General features: G+C 50.5%; 1 protein-coding gene across 4 annotated transcripts; it reads right to left on the bottom strand.

Moving 5' to 3' along the window:
- Positions 1-102: 102 nt before the first annotated feature.
- ASB1 (ankyrin repeat and SOCS box containing 1) lies at positions 103-21,548 on the bottom strand. Of its 4 annotated transcripts, XM_072874687.1 has the most exons (6): positions 21,257-21,548; positions 20,940-21,086; positions 18,684-18,986; positions 7,120-7,505; positions 5,023-5,192; positions 103-474 (listed from the first exon to the last, which is right to left on the bottom strand). In XM_072874687.1, exons 1-5 carry the CDS (start codon positions 21,526-21,528, stop codon positions 5,059-5,061), a joined length of 1,242 nt encoding a protein of 413 aa, XP_072730788.1. In that variant the 5' UTR covers positions 21,529-21,548; the 3' UTR covers positions 103-474; positions 5,023-5,058. The 4 variants fall into 4 exon arrangements, with proteins under 4 accessions (XP_072730788.1, XP_072730787.1, XP_072730789.1 ...); XM_072874686.1 differs by lacking the exon at positions 103-474 and having other exon boundaries at positions 4,757-5,192; XM_072874688.1 differs by lacking the exon at positions 103-474 and having other exon boundaries at positions 4,757-5,192; positions 20,940-21,081; positions 21,257-21,442.
- Positions 21,549-26,689: the final 5,141 nt, after the last annotated feature.

Here is a 26,689-nt window from a genome sequence, read left to right as displayed (position 1 = left end):
CTTGTGCAAATCCGGTCCCTGCTCTTTGCTGCATAGAGCAGTACTCCCCCTTCCCATGGCGAGGTAAATAATTAGGCAGACAGCCATGCTCTTGCACTGGAACATCTTTATTCAGCTACACGTGGATCCAGGCCCACCACAGGTACCTCCTACCTGCTCTCAGATCTGATCTCGCTGCTGCGCACAATCATTTTATGCTGGGCAAAATCAACAGACCACTGATGAGCTCTAATTGAAGCTGGACTCTGTCCTGGGCAGGTTCTTACAATGCTTTCTTTGCTGGACCAGGAAGGGCTAAAGAGGTGCTGTACTTCAAAGGCTGGTTGTGGTGTAAAAAGTGCTTTACTTGACTTCGGGGATGGGAAAAAAAAAAACAACTTCAACCCAACAGATGCTGTTCCTCTGCCTTTTGCAAAATTCCCCAAGAGCAGGAAATTATATTTGGGTACCAGCATTTTGTGCTCTGGAAATCCCCTACAGCAACAAACACAAGAAGAAAGCCCACATGAAAAAGACTGCTTTGGATCTGCTTTGCGTATTCCAGATCTGTTCTGGTCTTTAACCATTTTCCAAATCTTGTTATCCTATCCCACCCAAGCTTACAGCAAGGCCACACAATGCACACTTTATATATTACACACAAATATAATAGGCATTCTTCAATATAGGGGATGTACACTGCAGAAATGTTTGATTTCCCACCCATGACTTCACGATGCGCATTTGTTATTCATGTTATCTGAGCATGCCCTGTGGACAACATGGAAAAAAATATCTTTACAAAAGAGAATGCTTTGCTACATAGGAGGAAATGGTGAAGTCCGAGTTAAGGCAAAAATAAATGCTGTTTATATAGTGTGAAGATATATAATATGCACATATTACTCAGATTTCATACTGGAAGACTGTTGTTTCTTGGGTTTAAAAGGACAGGGACAGCCAGAGGATACAGCTTTCGGCCCTACAGGACAGGACACCAAGGTCTATGAATATCATGAATCTATTTTGAGATTCATTATTATCTCTCTACAATTAAAATTCCAGATCTTCTAGGCCTGCATATTAAACCAATTCACTTAGGCAAAGCTGGGTTTAGGTAGCCTCAGCCGCCAATGTCCCTAGGGACTTACTCTAACAGTACTCTTTGCACTTACGGCTTAATATTATGTGAGTTGTCCCCCTGAGTTGGACTCCCTTCAGGCCCTCAAGCCAAAAGAAAGACCACCCAGGTTTAACACTGAGACCTTTGCAGGGAGCACAGTCCCTCAGTTAAGATGGGAGTTGGATGGGTCGTCCCAGCAAAATGTCTCCTGCACTTCAAAGCTTTGATTCTGCAAATGTCCAAGTGACTGATGAACTTCAAGCTTGTTTGCTATTGGGTTGGCAGAACCATCCTTTGACCTGTGGATCAGGGGCTGGAGATATCCATGGTCAGGGGAATCCTTTGGACTCCACATCGGTTGGATCTGAAGACCCATGTAGTCCTTCAAGCTTGAGGTCAAAAGAACTACCCATACGTACAAGTTCAGCACACTGTTGGAGCACCATGATAGTCATATCTCAGATTATAAATAAAGAATGGTAAACTAACAGAGGTCAAAGTCCTCACCCCCACCAGTGGGACCTACAAAGGAACCCTATCAGTACCAGGTACTGACTCTGTGCATGGGAAGAGGGTGCTCTTCTCAATTTCACGCACATGGGAGTTACAGTTCTGGGAGGGAGCACAGTTGCTAGACCGGTCAGGGAGCCACTGGCTGGCTATCCACACACATGTTGTAGGACAGTGTCAGTCAAGGGCACAACGGTCAACTAATCAATTACTGAAGGCAGCTATAATGAAAATTGTAACAGGTCATCTGCAGAGGCTTAGCTTTAACTAGATACTCGAGTCACATCAGGCACTGTGTTAATCATGCCCATAACAACTAAATTCTCCTAATTTCTTTGGGCCACCCTCCATCATCCACACCATGGCATTTCACCGTAGCTCATTCCAGGTGGAGCCAGCTCTCCCCAGAGGAGCATATGCCTTCCACATCCACCCGACTACCTTCTCCCAAAAGGCACTAATGTATGACCGGTTTGCAAAACTGTCTGAACAAGCAAAAATCAAGGGGGAGAAAGTCGACCCAAAGAAGCTGTTGCCACGGCACTTTCTCAAGACAACCTCCCTCATTTTCTGCCTCTACACTGGAGCTAGAGAGTATGTTCGGCCTGTGCTCCTGCAAAACATTATGGTTCCACCAGCAAGGTGACAAGAGGCTTTACAACCTGTTTGCATCTTTCAGGCATGTTAACACTTCTATAAAGCAAGCGCACAACTCTCAGGCAACATGCTCATGGGCTGCCCTGGCCTCCAGCATGGTGAAAACCTAAACCATCTGCAAGCCTGAACAGGAAAAAGTGCAAAACTGCTGCCTTCTCACCTTGAAAGCACGCCTACAGCTACATATCCTTGCCGTTATATCTCACCTGATGAGGGTTTTGAAAGTATCCTTTGCTTTGGTATCTGAGCACTGAGCGTAACCACCACACTTCAGCTTGTTCCCAGCAGTGCAAATTTTGCCACCTTATCCTAAAATCAGTGAGCAGAGCAACGTAAGGGGCCAGCTGGACCTTCCAGGCCTGGCCATGGAACCGAAATAACAGGAAACAATAAGGGACTGTGTTTTTCCTGCCCTTCCTCCTTCTCTGAAAACATCTTGGAAAGGCACATGTTCTTCAGCAGATAATAAAACATACAAGAAAGTCCATCGTTGCTTATCGAACTCCACCCTAAACGCCTCCCATAGTGGGAGGACCAGAAACTGAACTGTGATTTCACATTCATTTCTGCCTCTAGAAAAAGAACATTGCGTAACTAGTGTCAAGACCTATGGGGCAAGTCCATGGGGCGAGTCTATGGGGCAGCCTTGAGGATCTGCTCCTGTAGAGGCAGGATAACCAGGGCTGTCGGCCAAAGGCATTCGAATCCGAAATGCAAGGTAGCTTAAACAACCCCACTTCCCTGTTACTGCAGCGGGTCACGGAGAAGAGCGACCAGAGCTAGATCCCATTCCCAGGAGGGGCTGTCTTACTGTCCTTGCCATCCCATGCTTAACTCAGCTCTCAACAACAGGTCCCTAGGCACTAATACCATACAATAAATAAATCCCCAACATCTTTAGGATCACATCTGGAAAAATACCCTTGCCAACTGCATGAGCATGGGAAGAACATCTGGCAAAGAAAAATTGTCCAAAAAATCAACCTGTAACACAGGGACTAGAAAGAACTGTAATCAGTAAAGTAAAAGCAAGTACCAATTATCACCTGAGTTTTTACCCAAGATCCTGAGGGACCATCACCTCTGTCCTTCTAAAGTTGCTATTTTGACAACGTTTCCTATACAATGACTACGTCGCTACCTTTAAGGAGCTGGCTGACCCTGAGATCCCGATGAAAGGCTGTCGACTCGCTGCAGAATGACACTCTTCTGTGAGCTTGTGACATAAAGGTAAACAGCAATGTAGAGGCACTGGAAATCAAAGGAGCCCAGGCTGCTGGATGCAACACTGCACTTAGAAGCATATAACCTCCTAACTCGTCAAGAAAAGACAAAAAGTCCTTTCTTCTCCCTTTTCCACAATGCTGGTAGAAGCAGTATGCAAACAAAAAGACCTGTTAAGTGGATCTGGGAGGGTTTTCTCTGGTCATACTGCCACAGTGGGATATGGAGTAAAAGGTAGGTAGAAACTTCTATTTCTGTGTGCTGTGCATTGTCAGCTACTTTACTGGGCCTCCGATAACATCATAATCACTGCAATATTGCAAGAAGGCAGTTTAGAGATCATTTTGGTGTCTTTTTCTCCATAATCACACAGATACATTCACAGGCATTGCATCAACTACCATCCAGCACAGCAACACAACAGTTTAATTTAGCAACCCCTCCACTGTTGCTCCTGGTCACTCTCAAATATTCAAAACCATTTTACAGTGAACAGATTGATTTAGCCATTGCTTTTCCAAAAAGTACCCTAGAAATCTTTCAGGTTCACGTGCTGGCTTCACCTGAGTATCACAGTCCTTGTCCCACCACCACTGCAGTGGCAACGGAACCATAGGGATCACATCCCCACAACAGGCTGTGTAGCTATCAGTTTCCAGAGGTGAAACTACCCCTTCCTCTTCTCTCCACATTTTCTCATTTGTGCTACGGCAGTGGTCACAAGACTTGACCCAGTCCCAAGCAGTCGGGAGGAGGACCGGCCAGCCCCTGCCTTGTCCATTACAGTGCTGGAGAGAGAGCCAAGCTGCCACAGCAGATCTGGTGCTCTGTAGAAACGACTCAGACAGGATAGGATTACATATTCTGCTACTCTCCCATCTGTGCGATGGGGCCTCTACACAAAGAAAGCCAAGTCAGCAGCTACCTTGCAGCACGCAGAGACACGGATACAATTCTCCAAGTAACACACGGCACTGGACAGGAAACTTGATGCATTTCACACCAGAAGAGGACAGAATAAAATACACCCACTTTTACAGCAGCAATCACAAACTCCATAGGGAAGAGAAAGGCCAGGTACTGATGGCAGAAAGAGAACAGTGCTGTTGTAAAACCCTTACGAGGCAAGGAGAGACTCCCTTGTATGCTATAGGAAGAGGAAAGGCTTAAGTACGGACACTTTCCTCACGCCGAAGTGCCGCTGAGACCCGAGTTGTGTGTAACACAGAGCAGTAACAGAGGTAGAGTCATTACAAACAGACATATGCTAACAGCTACAGGATATATTGTATTTGCTCATGTAACAGCCACACACGCTTATTGGCCTCGTCACCCAGCCAGTTGCAAACAAGAGATCACCAGTTAGATAACCGGTAGCTTAAGAATAGACACACAAAATCACTGCACCCTAACTTTGGAGGGGAAAATCACAGGGGCAGGGAGTTATGTGCACTCCATGAGCAACACAGTATTTCACTGTGGGGGAAGGGTTAGGATTGGCACCTGGCTTTATCAGCGCACTCATTTACCAAATCAAACTGTCCCGGAAAGCAGCCAGATGCCCTTTAACTGTGTTCGTGAAGTAAAAATTGTTTAATGGGGTCTGGGATTGGAAGGATGTGGATCAGATCCAGACGAGATTTGCCAAGTATTCTTCGTACAGCTATGCGGCAGAGAGACAAGAGGCTCCGGGTGCGGCCTGCAATAAAGAAAGCAGAGAAAAACTATTGAGGGACAGAGAAAGGAAGAGAGAGGGATAACAGCGTGTAAATTGTGGTGAGCTCTGGCTGACAGCTGAGGAGCCCTTTACCCCTTCCAAACACCGAGGCCACGTCCTGCACAGCAACGCGAAGGCAGCGCAGGAAAGCTGAGCATGCACAAATCCTCCCTGTGAGGAGGCCAAACCTTTTGGCCAAAGACTTGGAGCAACGACAGCTGCCACACGGGCAGTTTGGCAGGGCAAGCTGGAGACCGCATGGGGTTGTGACCATGGAGCCAGTCCCTGCATGAGAGGGTTCAAGAGATCACTGCCAAATCCACACCAGGGGAGGCTGTGAGAGGCTTTATACTATTCGGATCATTTTAAAGTTATGTGGACTTTACTTGTGCTCTAAACCACCCCTTGGGAAAAAACAGCATTGACAGCCAGCTCAGGCCTTATCCCAGCTTTCTTTTGAGGGCTTCTTTTGAGCTCATGGAGAGCTCTTCCAGCACAGGGACAAGAGGATGGTTCATGTCGATTCAGGAACTGGACCTCCAAGGCACCACTCCATTATCCTGCATGCTCTACCTGAGGAGTCCCATTTGCCTCCTAAACCCAGGCTTAATGGAAACCACCTGCTCCAGCTTATGTGCGCCTCTTCTCAGCAAAAGTCCAGGCAGGTTTAAAAACCAGGCACATGCAAAGCTGAATAACTTCAGGGTGGGGGCTGGGGGCTGTATCCCACATCCTGAATCCCTTTCAAATTTCTCTGGAGTTCGAGAGGGAAACCCCACTTCCGACCCTGGTGCAAAGCCTTGGCCTTCACCAGCTGAGCCTGGTGGTTTTATGAGGTGCTGCCCTTGCTGGAGCAAGGGTGCGCACTGTGTTGATGTTGCTTTTGTTATAAAAAGAAAGAAATAGCAGGTAAATGTAGGCATGTTCAGGTCTGAGGCTCTGGTTTACTTCTTTTGTAACTCATTTGCTTCCCAGAGGATGCTAAATTCAAAAAGCCAGCTTTTTCCCACCTTTTTCCACCACCATCTGAGCTCCCTCCTGCCAGTTGCTACCATCATTTGTGACTTTACTTCCCAAGTAGCCTGTCCAGATACAACTACCTCTTCCGTCCCTCCCTGGGGCCCCCTGCAGAGCACAGGGTCACTCAAGAACAGTGAGGGCACATCTGCATGGCTTTGGAAAACTAGGTCTCACTGGATATGCCATAACCTGCCTGTGGTTTGAGACCCAAAGCCCGGTTCTGGTAGGACCCCACTGCCTAAACTTTGCCTCAGGCTGCTGAGGACATGGTTAGGCAATGGAAAAGAGCTGGGAGAAAGATAAAAAAGGTAAAGTTACAGACAGAGGTTGGGCTGCTGAGATAGGCATCATTGGTAGCTGAAGGACTCAAGAGGGAAAACACCACGTGAACGTACAAAATGCAACAGGAGAAAAACAGGGAGTCTAGCTGGAGGCTTATGGGGAAGCCATTGGGTTGAGTCATCAGTGTTGACAGAGCCGGAGGCAGGCAGCAGCTCGGGAACACTGAGCATCCGTGCCAGGGAGCCGCAGAGGACAGCCCCACAGTCCTCTCCTGCCTGATGCCTGCCTGGCCAGCAACAGCTCTTTGGGAGCCATATCAGGGGTGGTGAAGTCATTAACGCTTAGCTTAACAGCTTGTTAAACCCCCGTTATCTTTTTTGTGTGTTAGAATTGCTTTACACTTTTAAGTTAACCTGTTTATACGACCTTTTAACCTGTTTACACGATCTTTTTGCACTTGGCTGAAGGCACTTGAACAAACAGACCCAAAAAGGGATTGTAACACCCACCCTACCACCTAACAGCTCCTTACCAAATAAACTCAGAGTTCTCCTGAACCCAGAGCTAGATAAAACCAGCACCACTTCAGTACGTCAAAGCCACTCACCCCTTGCTTCTTTGAACACTTGCAGAGCCTCAGGGTTGACTTTGACCCTTCCCGTGGATTCAACTCCCAAGGCCTCCACTTTCACCAGGTTCAGATTGGCTCCAAAGTCAATCAAGAGGTGGACGAATGCCGCTTCACAGCCATGCCGCAGGACAGCGTCCATCACACACACCGGGGAGCCCCGGGAGAAGCCTTGGATGTTGATGGGCCCGCAGCAGTTAAAATCCGGGTTGGCTCCTGCCTGGAGCAGCAGCCGGAAGCACTGGAGGTTGTGGTAGGCAGCGCTGATGTACAGTGGGCAGACCACCAGCGTGGTGAGGGGCCGCAGGGAGAGGCTGGGGACCCGGGAAGCGAGGTGGTGATTCACGTCCACGTCTGCGCCATACCTGGGTGGGGGGGAGAGAAGAGCAGAGGTTTGGAAACAAGGGCAACAGCACCACGACTGTAGTCCAGGGTGACAAAATGGCAGGGGATGAGGCTGAAGGACACCCGGAGTGTGAGCACCCTGCCTGTCTTTGGTACCTCTGGGGCCCACCACCCAAGAACTGCCCATACCTACCCTGAGAGGGGCCTGGCTGGGCTTCTGAGCAGGGACGCCGTATCCGGCACAGTCTGATCTTCAAGAAGCAAAGCTGTTTCTCTGCCTGCAACAGCCCAGGTTTGGGAGAGAGCAGCTGAGGAACAGCTTTCCTTGCCCTCCTGAAGGATGTGCCAAGCATGGCCTTGGCACAAGGGACAGCTCAGCCCTGAGCCAGCCCCACGTAATGTTGGATGCTAATGAGCCAGCTGGGGAGCAGGGATGTTTCCAAATGACTCAGTTGAAGATATGCAGTGAAATAACTTCCCCACCAGGATAAAACAGGCCAAAAAGCAATACAGGCAATCGATCTGACTGTCACAGACAGCAGGGAAATGGAAACAGAAATCTGTGCTCAACAGCGAAATGTATATGACAAAATCCTGCTCCCGAAGGAGCTGCGGTGGTTGAAATCCCATCAGAAATCCCATCAGGGAGTCAAAAAGAAGCCTTTTCCCTAGTATTGAGCTCAGCTGAAGGGATGTACCCGTCAACTCTCAGCACATAGGAAACTGGAAAAACACAAAATAATTGCATCAGACCTTCCGCTCTCCCCATCCATCCTGCGCAGCTCCATTCAGAGGTTATATACTGTACTAGATACCGCACGAGAGATTACAGTTCACTGGCCAGCACTCCCGGCGCTGAAGGGGAGACCTCAACGAGCTGCAGCAGCAAACCTCTCGAGCCTTTTGCAACTGGCTCCTGCCTCGCTCTACCCCACAGAGAAACCTGTACTTCATGTCTTCGCTGCATGGTGCCGTGGTGTCCCAACTGCTCCATAGGTCCTGCGGCCAGAGCAAAGCGGGCCCAGGCTTGCTATGGCGTAGAGAAGGCATGCGAGCAAGCTAAAGCCTTGCTCAGTGGACATCAGCATCATCATCAAACAGAAGCAGCTCCCACAGCATACTTCTTTTGGGGAAGTACAGATGGCACTAAGTTGTGAGCGAGCAGAAAACAAGGCTTATTGGCTTTGGTTCTTTTCATTTTTTTGGAGGAAGTGAAGAATGCAGCCAAGTAAATGGGAGCAAAAAGGCCAACTGTCGCTCTCTGGAAAAGCATGGAATTTGAAAAATGGCAATGCTGCATTGAAAGAAGAGACGGCAGAAAGAAGCACTTATTTCCCCCAGGTTGGGTAACACCCAAGCAGTGGGGACACTAACTCCATCTACTTCACACGCAGCTTGGACAGGAACACGGAGGAAGACAACGCAATCCCCTGAGGAGCAGCTGGTTTTAACTGCAGCATTGCAGATCAAGCAAAGCCTTGTCCCTTCTCCCCACAGAGGGATAAAAGGTTCCTTCACCCACAAGACCCCTCCCAAAATTGCACACTGAGCATTCAGAGAACTAGATTTTTCTGTCTTCCTAGATAGCATTATATTCCTTTCTGCTGTTAATAAAACAAATAAGGAAACCACCTGGGGACAAATTCTGCCTCAAGGCAAGCACAGCTCTCGCTGAACCCAGTAGGGCCTGGTCTCTATCCAGCAAATACTCAACCAAATGCTTCAGCTCTGAGGATGGGAATAGTCTCATTTAAATTAAGCGCACACAGAACAAGAGCCGAGGAAACTTGTCTAAGAGCTGCAAATGGCATGCAGTGTATTTTTACCCCAACGCACAAGATCTCCCAAGCATGAACACCTTGGCTGAGATCTCAGGAGACCTGTGGGGTGGAGAAATGCAGAAAAAGGACGGAGCGAGGCAGTAACAACACTGCTGAGTGCGAGCTGGTCCTTGCACCAGCCACAGGACCAAGCTTTGCTTCCCAGGCCAGGCAGCTGGCCCAGGGATCACTGCACACTAAGGGGACATTCCCATCTTTTGGGGACTTCCACAGCACTTTGCTGAATCTGCATCACTTCACCTATGCTGGAACACAGAGGGCTAAATAAGAAAAGGGGTCTGCTCTCCACAGGCAATCGCACATATTCCCTGTAGATAAACCTCTTAAAATCAGACTACACGAGCATTTGGATAGAGTCATCTGTGCTGCTGTGGGACTTTCGCAGGGCTGTTGTATGGCCACTGCCTCCTATGGCTGTGGTCCTGACCAGACAGCAGGTACCCCTTCATTTCAGTCCTCTTTTTTTCATTATTGTCATCAAAATTCTCAGTGGAAACCCCCAATTCAAAGCAAAACACAAAATTCTGCATTCATCACAGTTAGGCATGCGCCTGAGGCATCGGGATGATTTGTCAGATCTCTTTTTCACTGTTTTTAGTGTGGCAAAAGGACCCTCTTGTCCTTAATACGCTGGGGTCAGCCCTCAGTCACACTCCAAGTATAATGCAACAGTCCGATCCCATCGCAGCATGATCACATCACAAGCTGTTAGGAAAGTAATCTATACCCTGGCAATATAGCCATAAATATTTTCACCAGCTGTCTTATAAAATGGATCGCCATTCCATAGCTATGTGTGTATGCATTGGGTCTGGCTGAGATGGGGTTAATTTTCCCCATAGCAGCCCTCATAGCACTCTGCTTTCGACTGGTAGCTGGAAAGGTGTTGAGAACATACCAGGGTTTTGGCCACTGCTGAGCAGTGCTCGCACAGCATCAAGGCTGTCTCTCCAGCATTCCCCCCCCTCACCAGTAGGCTGGGGGTGGGCAAGATCTTGGGAGGGGACACAGCCAGGACAGCTGACCAAACTGACCAAAGGGATATTCCATACCGCATGACGTCCGCTCAGCAATAAAAGCTGAGGGAAAGGAGGAGGAAGGGGGGCATTCGTTATTTATGACATTTGTCTTCCGGAGCAACCGCTACGCATACTGAAGCCCTGCTTCCCACGAAGCGGCTGGACATCGCCTGCTGATGGGAAGTGGAGAATAAATCTTTTGTTTTCCTTTTGCTTCCGCGCGTGGCCTTTGCTTTTGCTTGTATTAAACTGTCCTTATCTCGACCCACGAGCCTTTCGTTATATTTCCTCTCCCCTGTCCAGCTGAGGAGGGGAGTGATAGAGCAGCTTTGGTGGGCACCTGGCGTCCAGCCAGGGTCAACCCACCACAGCCCTTTTCGGCACCCAACGTAGGGCCCGAGACAAGGGCAGTTTTGTATTAAGCGTACTATAGCTACAGTAGTTACTTAGTGGCAAGCTCCTGTGCAAGTCACGGAGTTTGCTGGCTGCACTGCTTCTCTCTCTATTTTGCCGAGCTTGGGAACATGTTAACACAAATAATGGCTCTGTGCTTTGCCCTGGCATTAAAGGCCTTGCTGTGCTGGGGGAGCTATCTTGTGGAGAAGACGAGGGAATACATCTCCCTCTCCCTACCTGGGATTGATGTGGATGGTTTTATTATGCAGGGTCCCCTCCCAAGGTCTTTGTTCACCCTGACATGAGCTGTTTGATACCACTAATTAATATTGAGGGCATATTATAGGTTTTGTGGAATCTGGTCTCGTCCTGGTGTAAGAGAAGACAACTTTTGGGTGAAGCGATACTGAAATGTGCCCTGAGGCGGCCGGTCCCTGGGTGGCAGGGTGTGTGGAAGGATTTGGGCAGACTCCTAGGACGGTTATCACCTCCCATAACCTGGGACTTTACACCTGAACAAGCAAGCAACCCTGGCAAACTGGCGTGCCACTGATAGAAAGGTACCTTGCCTACCCCAATGAAAACCAGCAGCTTCTAGTAATGTACTGGGGGCTGGCCTGTGCCTGTTGAGCCACAGTTCAGTAGTCTCAGAGGACTGTGGTTGGGCCAGGGACCCAAACTGCATCTGAGGACACCATGGTTGAGATAGGGACCCAAACAACAACAACTACGGTAATTGCCCCATTAGTGAAAAAGAAACAGTGGGCAAGGAGATCAACGGGTCCGTATCATCGATTAGTAAGGGAGAAGGAAGAAGAGGAAAGGTTTGATCAAGAAGCTGAAACTACCCGGTCCCTGACCTCATCAGAACTTCGAGACATGCAGAAAGATTACAGCTGCCAGCCACGTGAGCGGATTGCTGCCTGGCTGCTCCGATGCTGGGATAATGGGGCCCACAGTCAGCAACTGGAAGGTAAGGAAGCCCAACAGCTGGGATCCCTTGCTAAACACTGGGGAATTGAGAGAGGAATTGGAAAAAAAGGCAGCAATCTGCAGTCTCTGGAGACAGCTTCTCTCAAGTGTGAGGGCAAGATATCCATTCAAGGAAGATCTTGTGAACTCCCCAGGAAAGTGACTACCACAGATGAAGGCATCCAGTACCTGAGAGAATTAGCAGTGCTGGAAGTCATCTACAGGGATCTAGATGATGATGAGGTCTCCAAAGATCCAGAGGATGTCCTGTGCACACAAGCCATGTGAAGGAGGGTGATTCAAAGTGCCCCAGCGTCATATTCAAACAGCTTGGCAGCGATGTATTGCCCGGATATGGACACACCAACTGTGGAAAGAGTGTCTTCTTGGCTCCAAAACTTTGAAGAAAATCTCTGTACCTCCTCATCCCTACAGGCCAGCACCTTGGCTGTCAGGGGCACCCCAAGAAATCAGTCCTGTCCTGCCTTGGTCAGAGGAAGGGGAGCCCCCGGCGCATGCCACGTGGTGCACTCTGGTTCTTCCTGCATGACCAGGGGGAGGACGTGAGGAAGTGGGATGGTGAGCCCACCTTTAAGCTGGAAGCCCGTGTACATGAACTGAGAGGGAGGACAGCTGTTAAGAAGGGGCCACCCAAGAAGCCTGTCAGCTTAGTTGCTGTAGAGACACAAGGTGGCAACCAGTTACCTCCCAGACATAGAACTGAAATCACCTCCCTTCATCCTGGTGAGGGGACTTCTGGTCTGGCACTGCAAGGGTCAGACAGTGAATACTCTGACGAGGAACAGGAATAGAGGGTCCCTGCCTTCAGCCAGGAGGAGGAAAGGGATGACTGGTATACTGGTATACTGGGTATACTGGACCGTGTGGATTCGATGGCCTGGCACACCAGACCCACAGAAGTATAAGGCTTTGGCAGACACTGGTGCACAGTGTACGCTGGTGCCATCAGGGTACAGGGGCACAGAACCCACCTGGATCTCTGGAGTGACAGGGGCATGCCAAGAATTGTCTGTATTGGAGGCTGAGATGAGCTTAACAGGGGACAAGTGGCAAAAGCACCCCATTGTGATGGGCCCAGAGGCCCCTTGTATCCTTGGCATAGACTACTTCAGGAGAGGGTACTGCAAGGACCCAAAGGGGTACCGATGGGCTTTTGGTGTAGCCACTGTGAACACAGAGAAGATCAAACAGTTATCTACCCTGCCTGGCCTCTCGGAAGATCCCTTCGTTGTGGGATTGCTGTGAGTTGAAGAACAGCAGGTGCCAATTGCTGCCAGGACGGTGCACCGGCAGCAATATCACACAAACTGAGACCTCCTGGCTCCCACCCATGAGCTGATTCATCAGCTGGACAGCCAAGGAGTCATCAGCAAGACTCACTCACCTTTTAATAGTCCCATATGGCCACTGCAAAAGCATGACAGAGGGTGGAGGTTAACAGTAGACTATTGTGGCCTGAACAAAGTGACGCCACCACTGAGCGCTGCTGTACCAGACATGTTAGAGCTCCAGTATGAACTGGAGTCGAAGGCAGCCAAGCGGTATGCTGCAACTGACATTGCCAATGCATTTTTCTCAATTCCTTTGGCAGCAGAGTACAGGCCACAGTTTGCTTTCACGTGGAGGGGTGTCCAATACACCTGGAATCGATTGCGCCAGGGGTGGAAGCACAGTCCCACCATTTGTCATGGACTAATCCAAACTGCACTGGGAAAGGGTGATGCCCCTGAACATCTACAATACATCGATGACATCATCGTGTGGGGAAACAAGGCAGAAGAAGTGTTTGAGAAGAGAAAAAGAGTAATTCAGATTCTTCTGAAAGCTGCTTTTGCCATAAATAAAAGCAAGGTCAAGCAAGCTGCACGGGAGATTCAGTTCTTGGGAATAAAATGGCAGGATGGACACCATCATGTGTCTATGGATGTGGTCAACAAGATAGCAACTATGTCTCCACCAGCTAACAAGAAGGAAACATAAGCTTTCCTAGGCCTTGCGGGGTTCTGGAGAATGCATATTCCAGGTTATAGTCAGCTTGTGAACCCTCTCTATCAAGTAACCCGAAAGAAGAACTATTTTGAGTGGGGCCTTGAGCAACAACAAGCCTTTGAGCATATCAAACAGGAAATAGCTTGTGCGGTAGCTCTTGGGCCTGTCCGGACAGGACCAGCTGTGCAAAATGTACTCTGCACTGCAGCTGGGGAGCATGGCCTCACCTGGAGCCTCTGGCAGAAAACATCAGGAGAAACCCAAGGTCGACCATTAGGGTTTTGGAGGCGGGAGTATCGAGGATCAGAAGCGCACTACACTCCGACTGAAAAAGAGATACTAGCAGCATATGAGGGGCTTCAAGCCGCTTCAGAAGTCATCGGCACAGAAGCGTATCTCCTCTCGGCACCGCGACTGCCCGTGCTACACGGGGTGTTCAAAGGAAACATTCCCTCTACACATCACGCACCCAGTGCTACATGGAGCAAGTGGGTAGCACTGATCACGCAATGAGCTTGACTGGGGAAACCCAACCACCCAGGAATCCTGGAAGAGATCGTGGACGGGTGAGATGGCAGAGATTTTGGAGCACTGCCTGAGGAGGTGGCTCGCGCCCAAGAAGCACCACCATATAATGAGTTATCAGAAGATGAAAGGCGTTATGTTTTGTTTACTGATGGATCCTGTCGTGTGGTAGGAAACCATTGCAAGTGGAAAGCTGCTGTGCAACAAGTCGTTGAGGCCACTGAAGGAGAAGGTCAGTCAAGTCAGTTTGCAGAAGTGAAAGCCATCCAACTAGCCCTAGAGATCGCTGAACGAGAAAAGTGGCCAGTACTCTACCTCTATACTGACTCCTGGATGGTGGCTAATGCCCTATGGGGGTGGCTACAGCAGTGGAAGAAGACCAATTGGCAGCGCAGGGGCAAACCCGTCTGGGCTGCTGTATTGTGGCAGGGTAGAAAACATGGCTCTAAAGGTACGTCATGTAGATGCTCAAAAGGCACATCGCTGCCTGGGTAGAAAACATGGCTCTAAAGTTATGTCGTGTAGATGCTCGCATGCCCAAAAGCCACGCCACTGAAGAACATTGAAACAATGAACAGGTAGACAAGGCTGCCAAAATTGAAGTAGCTCAGGTGGACGTGGACTGGGAGCATAAGGGTGAGCTATGTGTAGCTCGATGGGCCCACAAAACATCGGGACATCTAGGGAGAGATGCAACATACAGATGGGCTCGTGAGTGATCGAGAGGTGGACCTGGCCATGGAGGCCATCACACAGGTCACTCATGAATGTGAAGCATGTGCTGCAATCAAGCGAGCCACACGAGTAAAATCTCCCTGGAACAGAGGGAAGTGGCTGGCTTTTCGATATGGCAAGGCCTGGCAAATTGAACCACTGCCACGAGCACGCCAAGGCAAGCACTACATACTCACCATGGTGGGAGCAAGTACTGGTTGGCTAGAAACATACCCTGTAAACCATGCCACTGCCTGAAACACCATCTTAGGCCTTGAAAGGCAAATTTTGTGGTGACATGGTACCCCAGAAAGAATTGAATCAGACAATGGGACTCATTTCCAAAATAACCTCATAAACTCCTAGGCAAAGAAACACAGCATTGAGTGGGTGTATCACATCCCCTATCACCCACAAGCTGCTGGAAAGACTGAGAGATATAATGGACTGTTAAAGACTATGCTGAAAGCATTGGGCAATGGGGCATGGAAGCACTGGGATACAAATTTAGCAGAAGCCACTTGGCTAGTTAACACCAGAGGATCTGCTAAGCATTCTGGTCCTCCCCAAAGAAAACCCCTACATACTGTGGGAGGAGATAAGGTCCCCATAGTGCACATAGGGAAGCGGCTGGGGACGGTGGTGTGGATTGCTCCTCCCATGGGAAAAGGTAAATCCATTCATGGGGTTGTCTTTGCTCAAAGACCTGGGTGTACTTGGTGGGTAATGCAGAAGGATGAGAAGAGCCAGTATCTGCCTCAAGAAGATTTAACCTTGGGGGAAAAATAATCTGTGATGCGAGTTGTATGGTGTAGGAAGTAATCTAGCAGGAATGACCTGAACCGACGAAGAGTGAGTTTCACAAGGAACCAGACGAGTGCAACGATGACTCAAACCAAGCCGGTGTTGGTGCCCAACAATTGAACACACTGTTTCTCCTGTCCTGACCACCCATCTTGACAGATGGGGCCCCAAGTCATAGCCTGTTTGTGAACACCTGGAGGAGTGGAGGAAGTCCATGGAACAGGAGAGTAATATCTATCTGTTAAAGGACAGGGGACAGTAGTTAATGAGAATCTGTAAATCTGTCTGTTGGGTATATGTAGTTTAAGCTGTAAGTGTTGGTAAGAAGGAATTTCAGTAATGAGAATTAAATACAATGGAATGGTTAGAAGATATCTATATATGTGTGTGTTAAATTATGTGGGACCTGAGCATGACGCAAATGGTATAGAATAAGGGGTGGAGGTTGTATTGGGTCCGGCTGAGATGGGGTTAATTTTCCCCATAGCAGCCCTCATAGCACTCTGCTTTCGACTGGTAGCTGGAAAGGTGTTGAGAACATACCAGGGTTTTGGCCACTGCTGAGCAGTGCTCGCACAGCATCAAGGCTGTCTCTCCAGCATTCCCCCCCCTCACCAGTAGGCTGGGGGTGGGCAAGATCTTGGGAGGGGACACAGCCAGGACAGCTGACCAAACTGACCAAAGGGATATTCCATACCGCATGACGTCCGCTCAGCAATAAAAGCTGAGGGAAAGGAGGAGGAAGGGGGGCATTCGTTATTTATGACATTTGTCTTCCGGAGCAACCGCTACGCATACTGAAGCCCTGCTTCCCGCGAAGCGGCTGGACATCGCCTGCTGATGGGAAGTGGAGAATAAATCTTTTGTTTTCCTTTTGCTTCCGCGCGTGGCCTTTGCTTTTGCTTGTATTAAACTGTCCTTATCTCGACCCACGAGCCTTTCGTTATATTTCCTCTCCCCTGTCCAGCTGAGGAGGGGAGTGATAGAGCAGCTTTGGTGGGCACCTGGCGTCCAGCCAGGGTCAACCCACCACAGTGTATTTACTATTAATGGATACAATTTCACCTACTGCTTGGTTAGCTGGTTCAGCAATTGTGGTAGGATTCAGGAATCCTGATTGTGCTACCATATGATTAAAAAAAAAAAAAAAAAAAAAGAACCAGGTGATGTTTAGACACCTGTGGCAAGCCTGAACTGGGTTGGGCTTTCTTTTCAGGACACTGAGGCGCTCTCAAGCTGAATATGCTGAAATGTTTCCTTATATCTCAGTAAATGTGTCCTCCTCATCGCATTCCCCCTGCCAAATCCTTTAAATCAACATTTTTAAAATCTCTGAGTGAGCTTTGTAACATAAGACTGCATTTTAAAGTAAGCAACTCTGAACAGATCTGTGAAATCCGTACTCTGAGATATTTGAAATTTTGGGCAATCTGACAATTTGGTATTAGCTTAGCAGCCTTGGGAGAGACATTGTCTAATAAAAAGATATTGGACAAACTCCAGTTAATTTTTAATCCTGAAAGTTTTCCAAAATCTTGCTTTTAATATTGCTGGCAAGGTACCCCAAGGAGTAGACATATAAATCAATGCATCAGCTCTCCATGTGCTGCTGAAATACCATTTGCTACATTTCACCCTGCCTTAGCGGATTTATCAGGGGAGATTCTCGGGAATGCAGCATGTGAGCTGAACCCTGTACCAACAAGCACGTGGCAACGGGGACATCCTTCTCTCAGGTTGCTGAGAAAGGAGCAAGGAGGAGGAACTGTCCCCCCTTCTTTCTACTTGCCAGCTTCCTTAAAGCTGCACTTGCACGAAAATTAACTTCCCCACAAGCAAAAAGGAAAGGAGAAAATCCCCAAGTATTTTGAAATTTTTCTATTCAAATCCTTTTCGTTGTTATTTTCTAGCATTTGCCATCATTGAAGGGATTCCTTGGAGAGTGTTTCTGTGTGAATCCAAACAAACTTTCTTCTCTTTTACTATTTCTTTCCACAACCTACATTTTCCCCTCATGATCCCTTATTATTTGGTGTCAATGGCCCATACAGTTGCTCAGCATGGTCCCTTATACAAAAAGCTTCCGATTTAGAAGAAAGGAAGTATCATGGCACGCCACAGAGGAAGAAAGTTTGCACAGCCTACTGCTAGACCTTGAGCCCACTCATGGCTGGTGCTGCAGAGGAAGTTTCCTGAGGGATGGGAGGTCACCAGCCACCCACCACCCAGCTAAGGTTACTGTTCATCACCTCATAGTGATGGCTGTCACTCCCTGTCCCAGAGATGCCACCCCTTTGATGGAGCTGTGCATCAGGTATCCAGCAAGGGGAGACTGAATCAGATGCCACGGAGGGTGTCCTAGTGATGGGCAAATGCCAGGCAGCCAAGAACAGCCAGTGCCAGCGACAAGCACCTCTCCTTCCAATGACAGAAAACGGTCAGAGCAGCAGACCTACACAAAGGAGAGATGTGTTTCCAAACAATTTTTGGTTCGCTGGAGGACCCACCTCACTCATAAATTCAGGCAGGGGCATGGAGCCGGCAGTCAAGATGGAGGTGGGGGGAAGATACCTTGCCAGATTTGGCTCTGACTGAATAGTGGATGGTGGGCTCAGAAACGGAGACTCCTCTCTTGGGCTTTGTCTTAGAACAGTCATGGTAGTCACACAGCAGGGCACAGACCTGTTGCCAGGGCCAAGGGATGGGGAAGACAAGGATATCCCTTTGGGCACCTCTCCACCCTCTCTCCTGTCCATCTCTTGGCCAGCTTCACCAGGTCTGTGGAGGCACTGGGCATGCAAGGAGGGAATGGATGCTCTGAGCCCCATGGGGGAAAGATCCCAAGGGATAAAGAGAGGGAGGCAGAGCCACCCATCTCCCCACCAGGACCATCTCCAGCCTGGAGCCAAGCTCTCACCTGATCAGCTCCCGGAGGATGTCTGCTCGGCCCACGCGTGCCGCGTGGTAGACAGGGGTGCTGCGGTGGTGCCGGCTGCCATTAGGATCAGCCCCAGCTTCCAGGAGGATCTTGGCACACTCGAGGTGCCCGTTGACCACAGCCACGTAGAGGGCGGTCTGCCCCTTCACGTCCACCAAGTCGATCTCGGCCCCTTTGCGGAGGAGGAAGTCGACGCAGGGGCCGTGGCCGGCGGTGGCGGCGATGCGCAGCGGTGTGCAGGGCAGCCAGCCACAGCACCACACCGACTTCTCGTTAATCCGGCTGGCATCAGAGGGGAGAAACGTTGGATCAGAGAAGCCCTCCTGCCGCCTTGCACCACCCTGCCTCCCCCAGCCCTGGAGGAGGATGCCGGGAGAGCCCAACCAGCTCCCTAGAAGTTTTCCTCCCCATTTTTGGCACTTTATAGCAGCCCTGAAAAGCTCCTGCCAATAACCTGACTAGGCACTGCACAGAGGTAGCCAGAGACTATGGGATGTACCGGAGTAGTACCTGGAAGACGGGCTTTATCGTAGCTCTGCTGTGTCAGGAGCTGCACATATGCACAGTGAGGGACAAACCCCGCCTCAAAACTCAGACAAAATTACCAATAAAAAAATTAAAATACTCCCTTTTTACAGGGAGATGTCCCAGATCAGAAGTGACCAAGCTGGGGATCACAACCATTTAATTCAAGCTGCTCCAAAAGGGACAGGTTGTCAAAGCAGCAGGGAAACAGCAAGAGGACACAGGAGGAGGGGAGCAACGTATGGAAACGCAGGCGTACATCCATATTGCACCGCTGGCAACATCCACGCTCAGCCAGGCACCATGGGATGACATGAACACAAATGCAGGGAAACTCAGCCCTGCCAGCAAGGAGCAAGCTTGGGAGGTGCGGCCATCCTGCACTGAACAGCATAAGTAGGCCATTAGCATCCTTGTTGGATGGCTGGACTGGCATAAGAGCCTTTTCCAACTTATAGAAGAGATGGCTCTGGCTGGTGCCTGCTTAGATCCCCTCTGAAATCACCTGTATTAGTTGTCATGCTCATCCAGATCCCAGGTTAGCCCTACAAATCTCATAAACAACCAGACCTCACTCCCAAATTCTCTGCAAATCACCGCAGGTACCATTTTAGCAGGAACACGCAGAGAGGAAGGGATTTATTTAGGCCAACGTAGGCTGGCGAAAGTGCTCTTTAACTAGTGCGGCAGTGGATTCGCTCTTCTAGCTCACTCCATGAAGGCCCACGTAACTGGTACAGGACAAAGCAGTTTTTATACAGTGCATTTACAAAGTTTGCTAGGAGAGCAATGCTACAATTTTTTTTTTTCAACCATGTTTTAGGAAGAGGAGTAGCACGAGCCCCACAGCAAGCCCTCAGCTGTCAAGTCTTATCATAAAAGTCCTCCCTTTAACCTCAGAGCTTTGGGGATCTCCATCCCATACCTACCCCCAAATTCAAAGAAGTCACTTCTCTGTCCACTTCACCACCTGTGTGATGGTGCTGCGGGTCCAGCCCTCCTTCTCCCACCAAACTTTGCTTTTTCCTGCAAGGAAGGACGCCTGGTCCTGCTGCCACAGGGTTCCCACACAGCATGGGACAAAACCAAGGCAAAAATCTCAGACCGAGGGACCTGAGAGCCCCAGCTGCCCAGGTGGCAGAAAGAGGGGCTTGCTCATTCTCATTTTTGCTGAAAGGACACTTTTTTTGAGGCTGGGAGACATTTTGCACTCTAAGCAGTTTTCTCCATGGTGCAGGAAAATTAATTAACTATCCCCACAGTCACAGACTTAGCACTGGGCAGATTTTGTAACATAGGGTGTTTCAGGTTTATATTCGATTGTAATCCCTTCTGTATGTTTTTCTCATTATACGTAGGCTCCTATTTTCATGGTATTACATTTCCACCCTGATCTGAAAAGAGCTCGTGCGCGGCCGCCGCACGCTTACGAACGGGCTTGAGATTTGCCTCCTGGGAGACCACGGGGGACGATTTCAGGGGCGAGCGGAGCATCCTCCCAACCTGACACCTCTCCTGTAAAAAACAGAGCGGGACGGGGTCTCCAAAAGGAGCAGGCTGCGGGGAGACGGCTGTGGGGTGAGCAGCCCCAGGAAGCCATTCACCCAAAATCGTTTAAGCGGGACCTCGCACCCTCGTCCCCCTGAGGGCCTCCGAAGCCAGCGTGAGGGTGCGGGCAGGGCGGAGTGGGGTGGGAGAAGCCCCCCTCACCTTTGGAAGCTCTCCTCCTGCAGCAAGCTCTTGAGGGTGGGCAGGTCCCCCACGTAGGCCGCGTCGTGCAGCCGGGTGTCCTCGCAGTGCTCGATGGGGTGGTCGCAAAACTGCTCCCGCAGCCATTCCTTCAGGTTACGACCTGCGCTGGAGAGAGAGGGGGGGAGCCGGGCTGAGCCCTGGGCCGAGGCTGCCCGGGGCGGCGGGGTGGGGTGGGGCAGGGGGGCTGTCCCGTCCCCTCCCGGCACAAGGCGAGCCCGAAAGGAGCCCCCGGGGCGGCGGCGGGCCCACCCGGCAGCGCCGCTCCGCCACGTTACCTGCCTGCCCGCCTGAGGCGGCGGGCGGGTCCCCGCCGCCGGGGGGGCCGCCCTCCGCCATCTGCCCCTCGCACCGCCGGGCCGGCTCGGCCTCCCCCGCCGCCGGCAGCGTCCCCCGGCCGCCGCCGCCGCCGCCGCCCTCCCTCCCCGGGCCGGCCTGATTGGTGCCTGCCGGCCCGGCGGCTTCCTGCCTCCGCGTTAAGGTGGTTTTTCCCGGCGGGAGGAGGGCGGTTCGCGTCCGCTCCTGCAGCGCGGAGCAACGCCGGAGCCATTCCTCCTTCAGACCCGCCCTGCGGCGGCACCTCGGCGGGAGGGAGGCTGGGGCGGCCCGGCCCGGCCCGGGCCCGCTCTCCCGGCGGCGGCCCTCAGCGTCCCGAGCCGAAGCCCTTAGCCCGGCAGAGCTCGGGCCGCCGGCGAAGGGGCCTGGGGGCTCCTTCTTCCAGCGACGGGCAAAAATGGGGCTGATAGTTTACGGTGCTGTCTCCACTGCCTGGAGCAGCCTCACGGCCGCCACCTGCACCTCTGCAGAAGGGATACCAAGTGTGTGAAAGCTGGTATAGCGGACAGTTTTGCTTTACTTAGGCTAGAAAGCTGTTTCCCACCGCTAAAAGCTGCAGAGAGGGTTTTATGTGATCTTACTCTCCTGTTTTTCCCTGCAGCACGGCTCCCCGGGGCTTTCGTCAGGTTGCCGCAAGCCTGAGGGAGAAAACAGCCCGTGTGAGGGTGGGCAGAGCTGCAGCGGGCTGGGAGCAAGCAGAAAGGCAAGGTGGTCGTGAAAATGCCACAGAGAAACAGCCAGGCCCTGCAGGGTCTGAGCAAAAAGCCGCCGCTCTGCGTAAACCCCACCAGGCAGCCTCAAATACGGCGCCCAGAGCTGCACCCTCAAAAAGGAGTAGAGGACTTGTTAGGTGCCCGCACGGGCACAACACTTTGGGAGTGCAAAAGGTGTAGGGAAAGATGCACGCACACGCAGAAGGTCTGCCAGGAAAGCGGTTCGCACCGAACCCGACCTCCTCCCAGGGCAATGCTCACAGGGGAGCTGCTGTAGCAGCTCGTCGTGTTGGTGCCCTGGCGCAGAGCCGCTCTCCGAGTGTTTGAAACACACCCTCAGCTTCTGAGTGCACGTTTTTGAGTCCCCAGTGCCAGAGGGGAACGGTGGTAATCCATCTAGCTTTCCTGCAGCTCCACTCCTGCTGCTCCGTGGCAGGATATCAGTCCACAGACGCCAGACTCTGGCTGCAAACACGGTTTCCTGTAACTGTTATTATTTGGGCTCGAGCAATCTGGAGGAGAGAGGCATGATCTGCAAATCGAACCCATCCGCCTTGCCTGGTGAAAGATCAAAAGGGGAATGGAATCGATGGGATTTTCAGAAGCCATCGGTGCTGGCTAGCACTGCCACCTTCCCCTGCCTGCAGTCCTTATGCCATTAGATGAGGCAGACTCGGGGCCAAGAAACGTCCCCTGGAATGAATTGGCTGCCAGTCTGGAAACCTGACTCAATGTCTGTTTGGCCCTCCTTGATTCAAAGGGACCAGATCTGGAAACCAGACAACGGGGCTAGGTGGAGCTCCAGCCCTCAGCTTGGTCGGCCCGTGCTCCCCCATGGTTGTGAAAGGCTTTCTAGGACTGGGATGGGCTCAGGCAGAGCTTGCTGAGGTGGGCTTGCCGCAGGGCTGGCCGCTCTTTGGGAGGTGCCTTTGCTGAGTTTGCAAGCGTCCTGACGGAGCAGGCCCACCGCCCTCCAGTGGGCTCCTCCGCATTCCTTCCTTGGTTTCTAACCCCAATCTACATCTGCATCCAGCTACAGAGGCTCCGTGTGACCCTCTCTGTGTCTGCTCACGGGCGGGGAAGCAGCCATATACACTCAGTTCCCTGTTGCTGTGCCTGAGGATAGCACAAGACAGACCAGAGCAGCTTCCTAGCTGTTGCATCGTCTGCAGCCCTTACAGATTTAATGGGACTAGATTTAATGAGCTCCTCCAGCTGCAAAGCGTTGTGTTGGACTGCTGGCCAACAATGAGGTCTCGTCCAGAGGAAAAAGGCATGTTAGTCCATGGGCTTTCATACACATGGCCCCGGACCAAAAGCCATAATGCCGGTGTGCACAAGGGGATAGTTACTGCAAGGGACAGAAACCTTTGTACTTCAGAGCCTTCCCAGCAAGAACGCAATGCCAGTTTTCAAAGCTCTTAGGAACAGGCCGCTCCTGCTCAGCACAATTTTTCTTTAAAATAGATTTGTTTACTCGCTCTGTGTCATTTGGAGCTGACTCTTCTCTCTTCTCCCATGGGCCAAGTGCAGCCAGGCAAGAAAGGGGAGCAGAGGACGCAGCAGTGTTTGCTTGCAATATGGCAGTTGTCCCTGTGGACAAAGCAGAGGCCCAGAGAGGAGCAAAGTGGCTGGTAAACAGGACAGACGAAGCTGGAATGCCAGCGTCTGGATCGCTCCTGATTCAAGGTTCATTCAGTTCTTCTTGCAGAAAATGCCTCCGTTTAACCACTCTCTTCTCTCTCACCCACATATTTATATGTATTTTTGCACTTACAGACATGCTGCAATGAAAGGCAGAAAGTTTTTACATACCGTTATACTTTCTAGCAGAAGCTTATCTCCTGAACCAGGCTTTTTTTTCTCTTTTTTTTTGTTTGTATGTTTTCCTTAAATGCACATGAAAACCAACCCATCCCAAGTTGACCTAACGAGTTCTTGTGCGGGGCTGGTGGAAAGGGAGTGACTGTGCTGTCCCAGCCTTGGAGATGGCCAGCACTGGAAATCCATAAGTGTTTAAGAGAAATCCCATGGAGCAATACACTGTGATGTGAATCTGTATCACTCTAAGTGAGTGCAATGGGAAAATGTAAATTTGCAAACAGGTTAACATTTGGCCAAGACCTAGGAAATGCCTTTTCCAAGTCTGGAGCAGTAATTCTAGGTCCAGCATACCTGAGTGCTCCTACCAGACACATCTCTTACAAGCTGAGGGCGTAGGCTGTGGGCAGCCCTGGCTGCTGTTCCAGCCTGCCCCACCAGAGGTTGGACTAGATGACCCTCTGAGGTTCCTTTCAGCCTGAATTATCCCATAATCCTAATAATAATCAGCCAATGCTTCCTGTAACTGGAACAGTGCTGAAGTCCATGGACTGTTTCTAAAGACTGCAAAAGGCAGTTGCTGCTTGTTTGAGGTACACCAGGCAGATCCTCCACTGGCACAAGACAGCAGAGCTCCAGAGGAATCGGGATCTGCTGGCTCACTGTCTTGGAGCACATACATACCTCTAGAAACCTGCCCTGGCCAGGCCCACCACCAGAAGGGAGAAGCAGCCAGGGCAGGTGAGCTCACTTGGCCCCTCTTCCCTCCATGGCCAGCAGTTCATTATCTGTGGGTGGCCTTTCGGACTGCTGCACTGATCCCATCCCACTTGAAAACCAATCCACCCAGCAATTGAGGCCCATGACTCTCTCAAGGAGAGCTTCCAGTATCTAAAAATAGCCAGTAATCCAACACAGCCAACACACACTGACTCGCTCATTAGGCAAGACCTTTTCTCCAGCTCCTAACACTGAAGCACTGAAAAAGAAAAAAAAAAAAAAAAAAGGAAAACTCCTTCTGATTCTCCGGAGGAGCCCTCAGCCATGGGCAGCTAGCTCAACCACCCCACCACATTCACTGACATTTCCCACTGCCTCTCCTGAGTGGACACATCCTCCCACTTGCCATCCTCTCGCAACCATGCTCCTTATTCTCCAAGTGAAACAGGGAGTTCACCCACCCTGGCCCCATCCCGCTCCTGAGAACAGGGTGCTGGATCCCTATCAAGCACCACTCACATCAGAAAGGAATCAGCCCATCTGTTGGGGCACCGCTAGAGAGTCCCTGCCCCGCAGGACCCGGGCACGTGCCCTCCAACCTGCTCCTCTCTGCACAGCCTACCTTCCCGTCTCCCTTGCCACCAGCCCCACAGCCCAGCGGTGGTCTCTCTTCTGCGGGGTCCCCTACAAGCAGCATGCACTTGTAAAGCTAATAGCATGGGGCGTGGACGTACGAAGACCTGCGGCTTAACCCTTCTTTCTGCACTTTGTCACTGGGATTATTGCAAACAAGAGTTTCCAGTTTCAGGGCTGTGAAAGCCCCCTCTGTGGACAAGAAGGTCTGTCTCACCTGAACATGGTGGAGGAGAAGAGAGGGGGCAGGGGTGAACTCCTATTAACCCACTGCTTTTAATTCCTGGAATTAAGCCAGTGGTTGCATTTAGTGCCAGACTGCACAGCACAAGACTGAGAAGAGAACTGCACCTCCTTCTCCCTCATTTCTGGATTCACAAGGACATCTTGAGAGCCTTGCAGCCAGGCAGGCCACTCTCTTCTGTGATTGAAACAGACAATTATTTATACCTGGTGCTAAAACGAGTGGTTAGCCCCACCACCACCACCACCTCCAATGCCCTTTCCAGAGGCACCACCTTTTAAATCCCCCAGGGTTCCTCCCAGACCTGCCAAGCAGCAGAAGAAAGCTGCATTATGAAATACTTAGCAGTTGTAACTGCTTCGGTGCCAGAGTAACAGTCAAGCTGCTCTTGAGAGAGAGAGGAAGAGAGAAAGAGAGAAAGGAAGAAAGGACGGAAGGAAGAAAGAAAGAAAGAAGGAAAGAAAGGAAGAAAGAAAGAAAGACAAAGAAAGAAAGAAAATGCCGTAACCATAACTGTAATTCACGCTTAGCTCAGTCTATAAAACTTCTCCCTTCCTGGATCTAAGCCAACAGCTTGAATTTTTAGTGAACTCTGAAGTTAAGTTGCCCTGGTGATAAATGCATCTGTGGGGAAAGAAGGGGGGGAAAATCCTCCAACCCCCCATTTTTAACACAGCTCAACATTTTTCTGTGGAATTTGTGTAGTTTCTAAAGTGGTCATGAAGATTTACATTAACAAGGCGCTGCAACAGAAAACAGGAATGAGAGATGGGAGGAGAACTTAATTCCAGCATCCGGGACTGTCATTAGGACTGGGGCTGTAATCACAAAGACGACAACTGATAGGTTGCTTGCAGTCCAGTAAGTTAATTACCCTGCAAATGTGCCTTGACATGCCTAAATATGACTGTCTTGAGGGAGAAGAGGCAGGGCTGATGCATCAGCTAGCTGTATTTTGACCTTCCATCAGGTGTCCAGGACTTTGCTCCTTCAATCCTGACCATGAGAAAGTGGAGGACATGGAGTGGAGGTTATACTGTAACACCACAGAAAGGCAGAGACTAGAAAATCCCACCCATCCGTCACCTTCAGCACGGCACAACATGAAACAGAGATGAACGGTAACCCTGCTGCTCCCAGCAGACTGGTACAATCGGTCCTGCAAGTGAGGAAAGAGGGTTAAAATCGAGTAAAGAACCACCTGGATAAACACAGATAAAATCGGTAGCCTGGATGTGGGCACT

The sequence above is a fragment of the Ciconia boyciana genome, chromosome 10 (genome assembly GCF_034638445.1).
Source record: "Ciconia boyciana chromosome 10, ASM3463844v1, whole genome shotgun sequence".
Classification (NCBI taxonomy): domain Eukaryota; kingdom Metazoa; phylum Chordata; class Aves; order Ciconiiformes; family Ciconiidae; genus Ciconia; species Ciconia boyciana.
This window is presented reverse-complemented; position numbering and strand designations above follow the sequence as displayed.

Excerpts from the sequence above, each read along its gene's own strand:
- ASB1 (XM_072874687.1), bottom strand. The coding sequence starts at position 21,528 with ATGGCTCCGGCGTTGCTCCGCGCTGCAGGAGCGGACGCGAACCGCCCT. Across the intron at positions 21,087-21,256 it reads CGCCTCAGGCGGGCAGGCAG|CGCAGGTCGTAACCTGAAGG; the intron begins GTAACGTGGCGG and ends CTCTCTCTCCAG. Across the intron at positions 7,506-18,683 it reads ATCCTCCGGGAGCTGATCAG|GTATGGCGCAGACGTGGACG; the intron begins GTGAGAGCTTGG and ends CCCCCCACCCAG.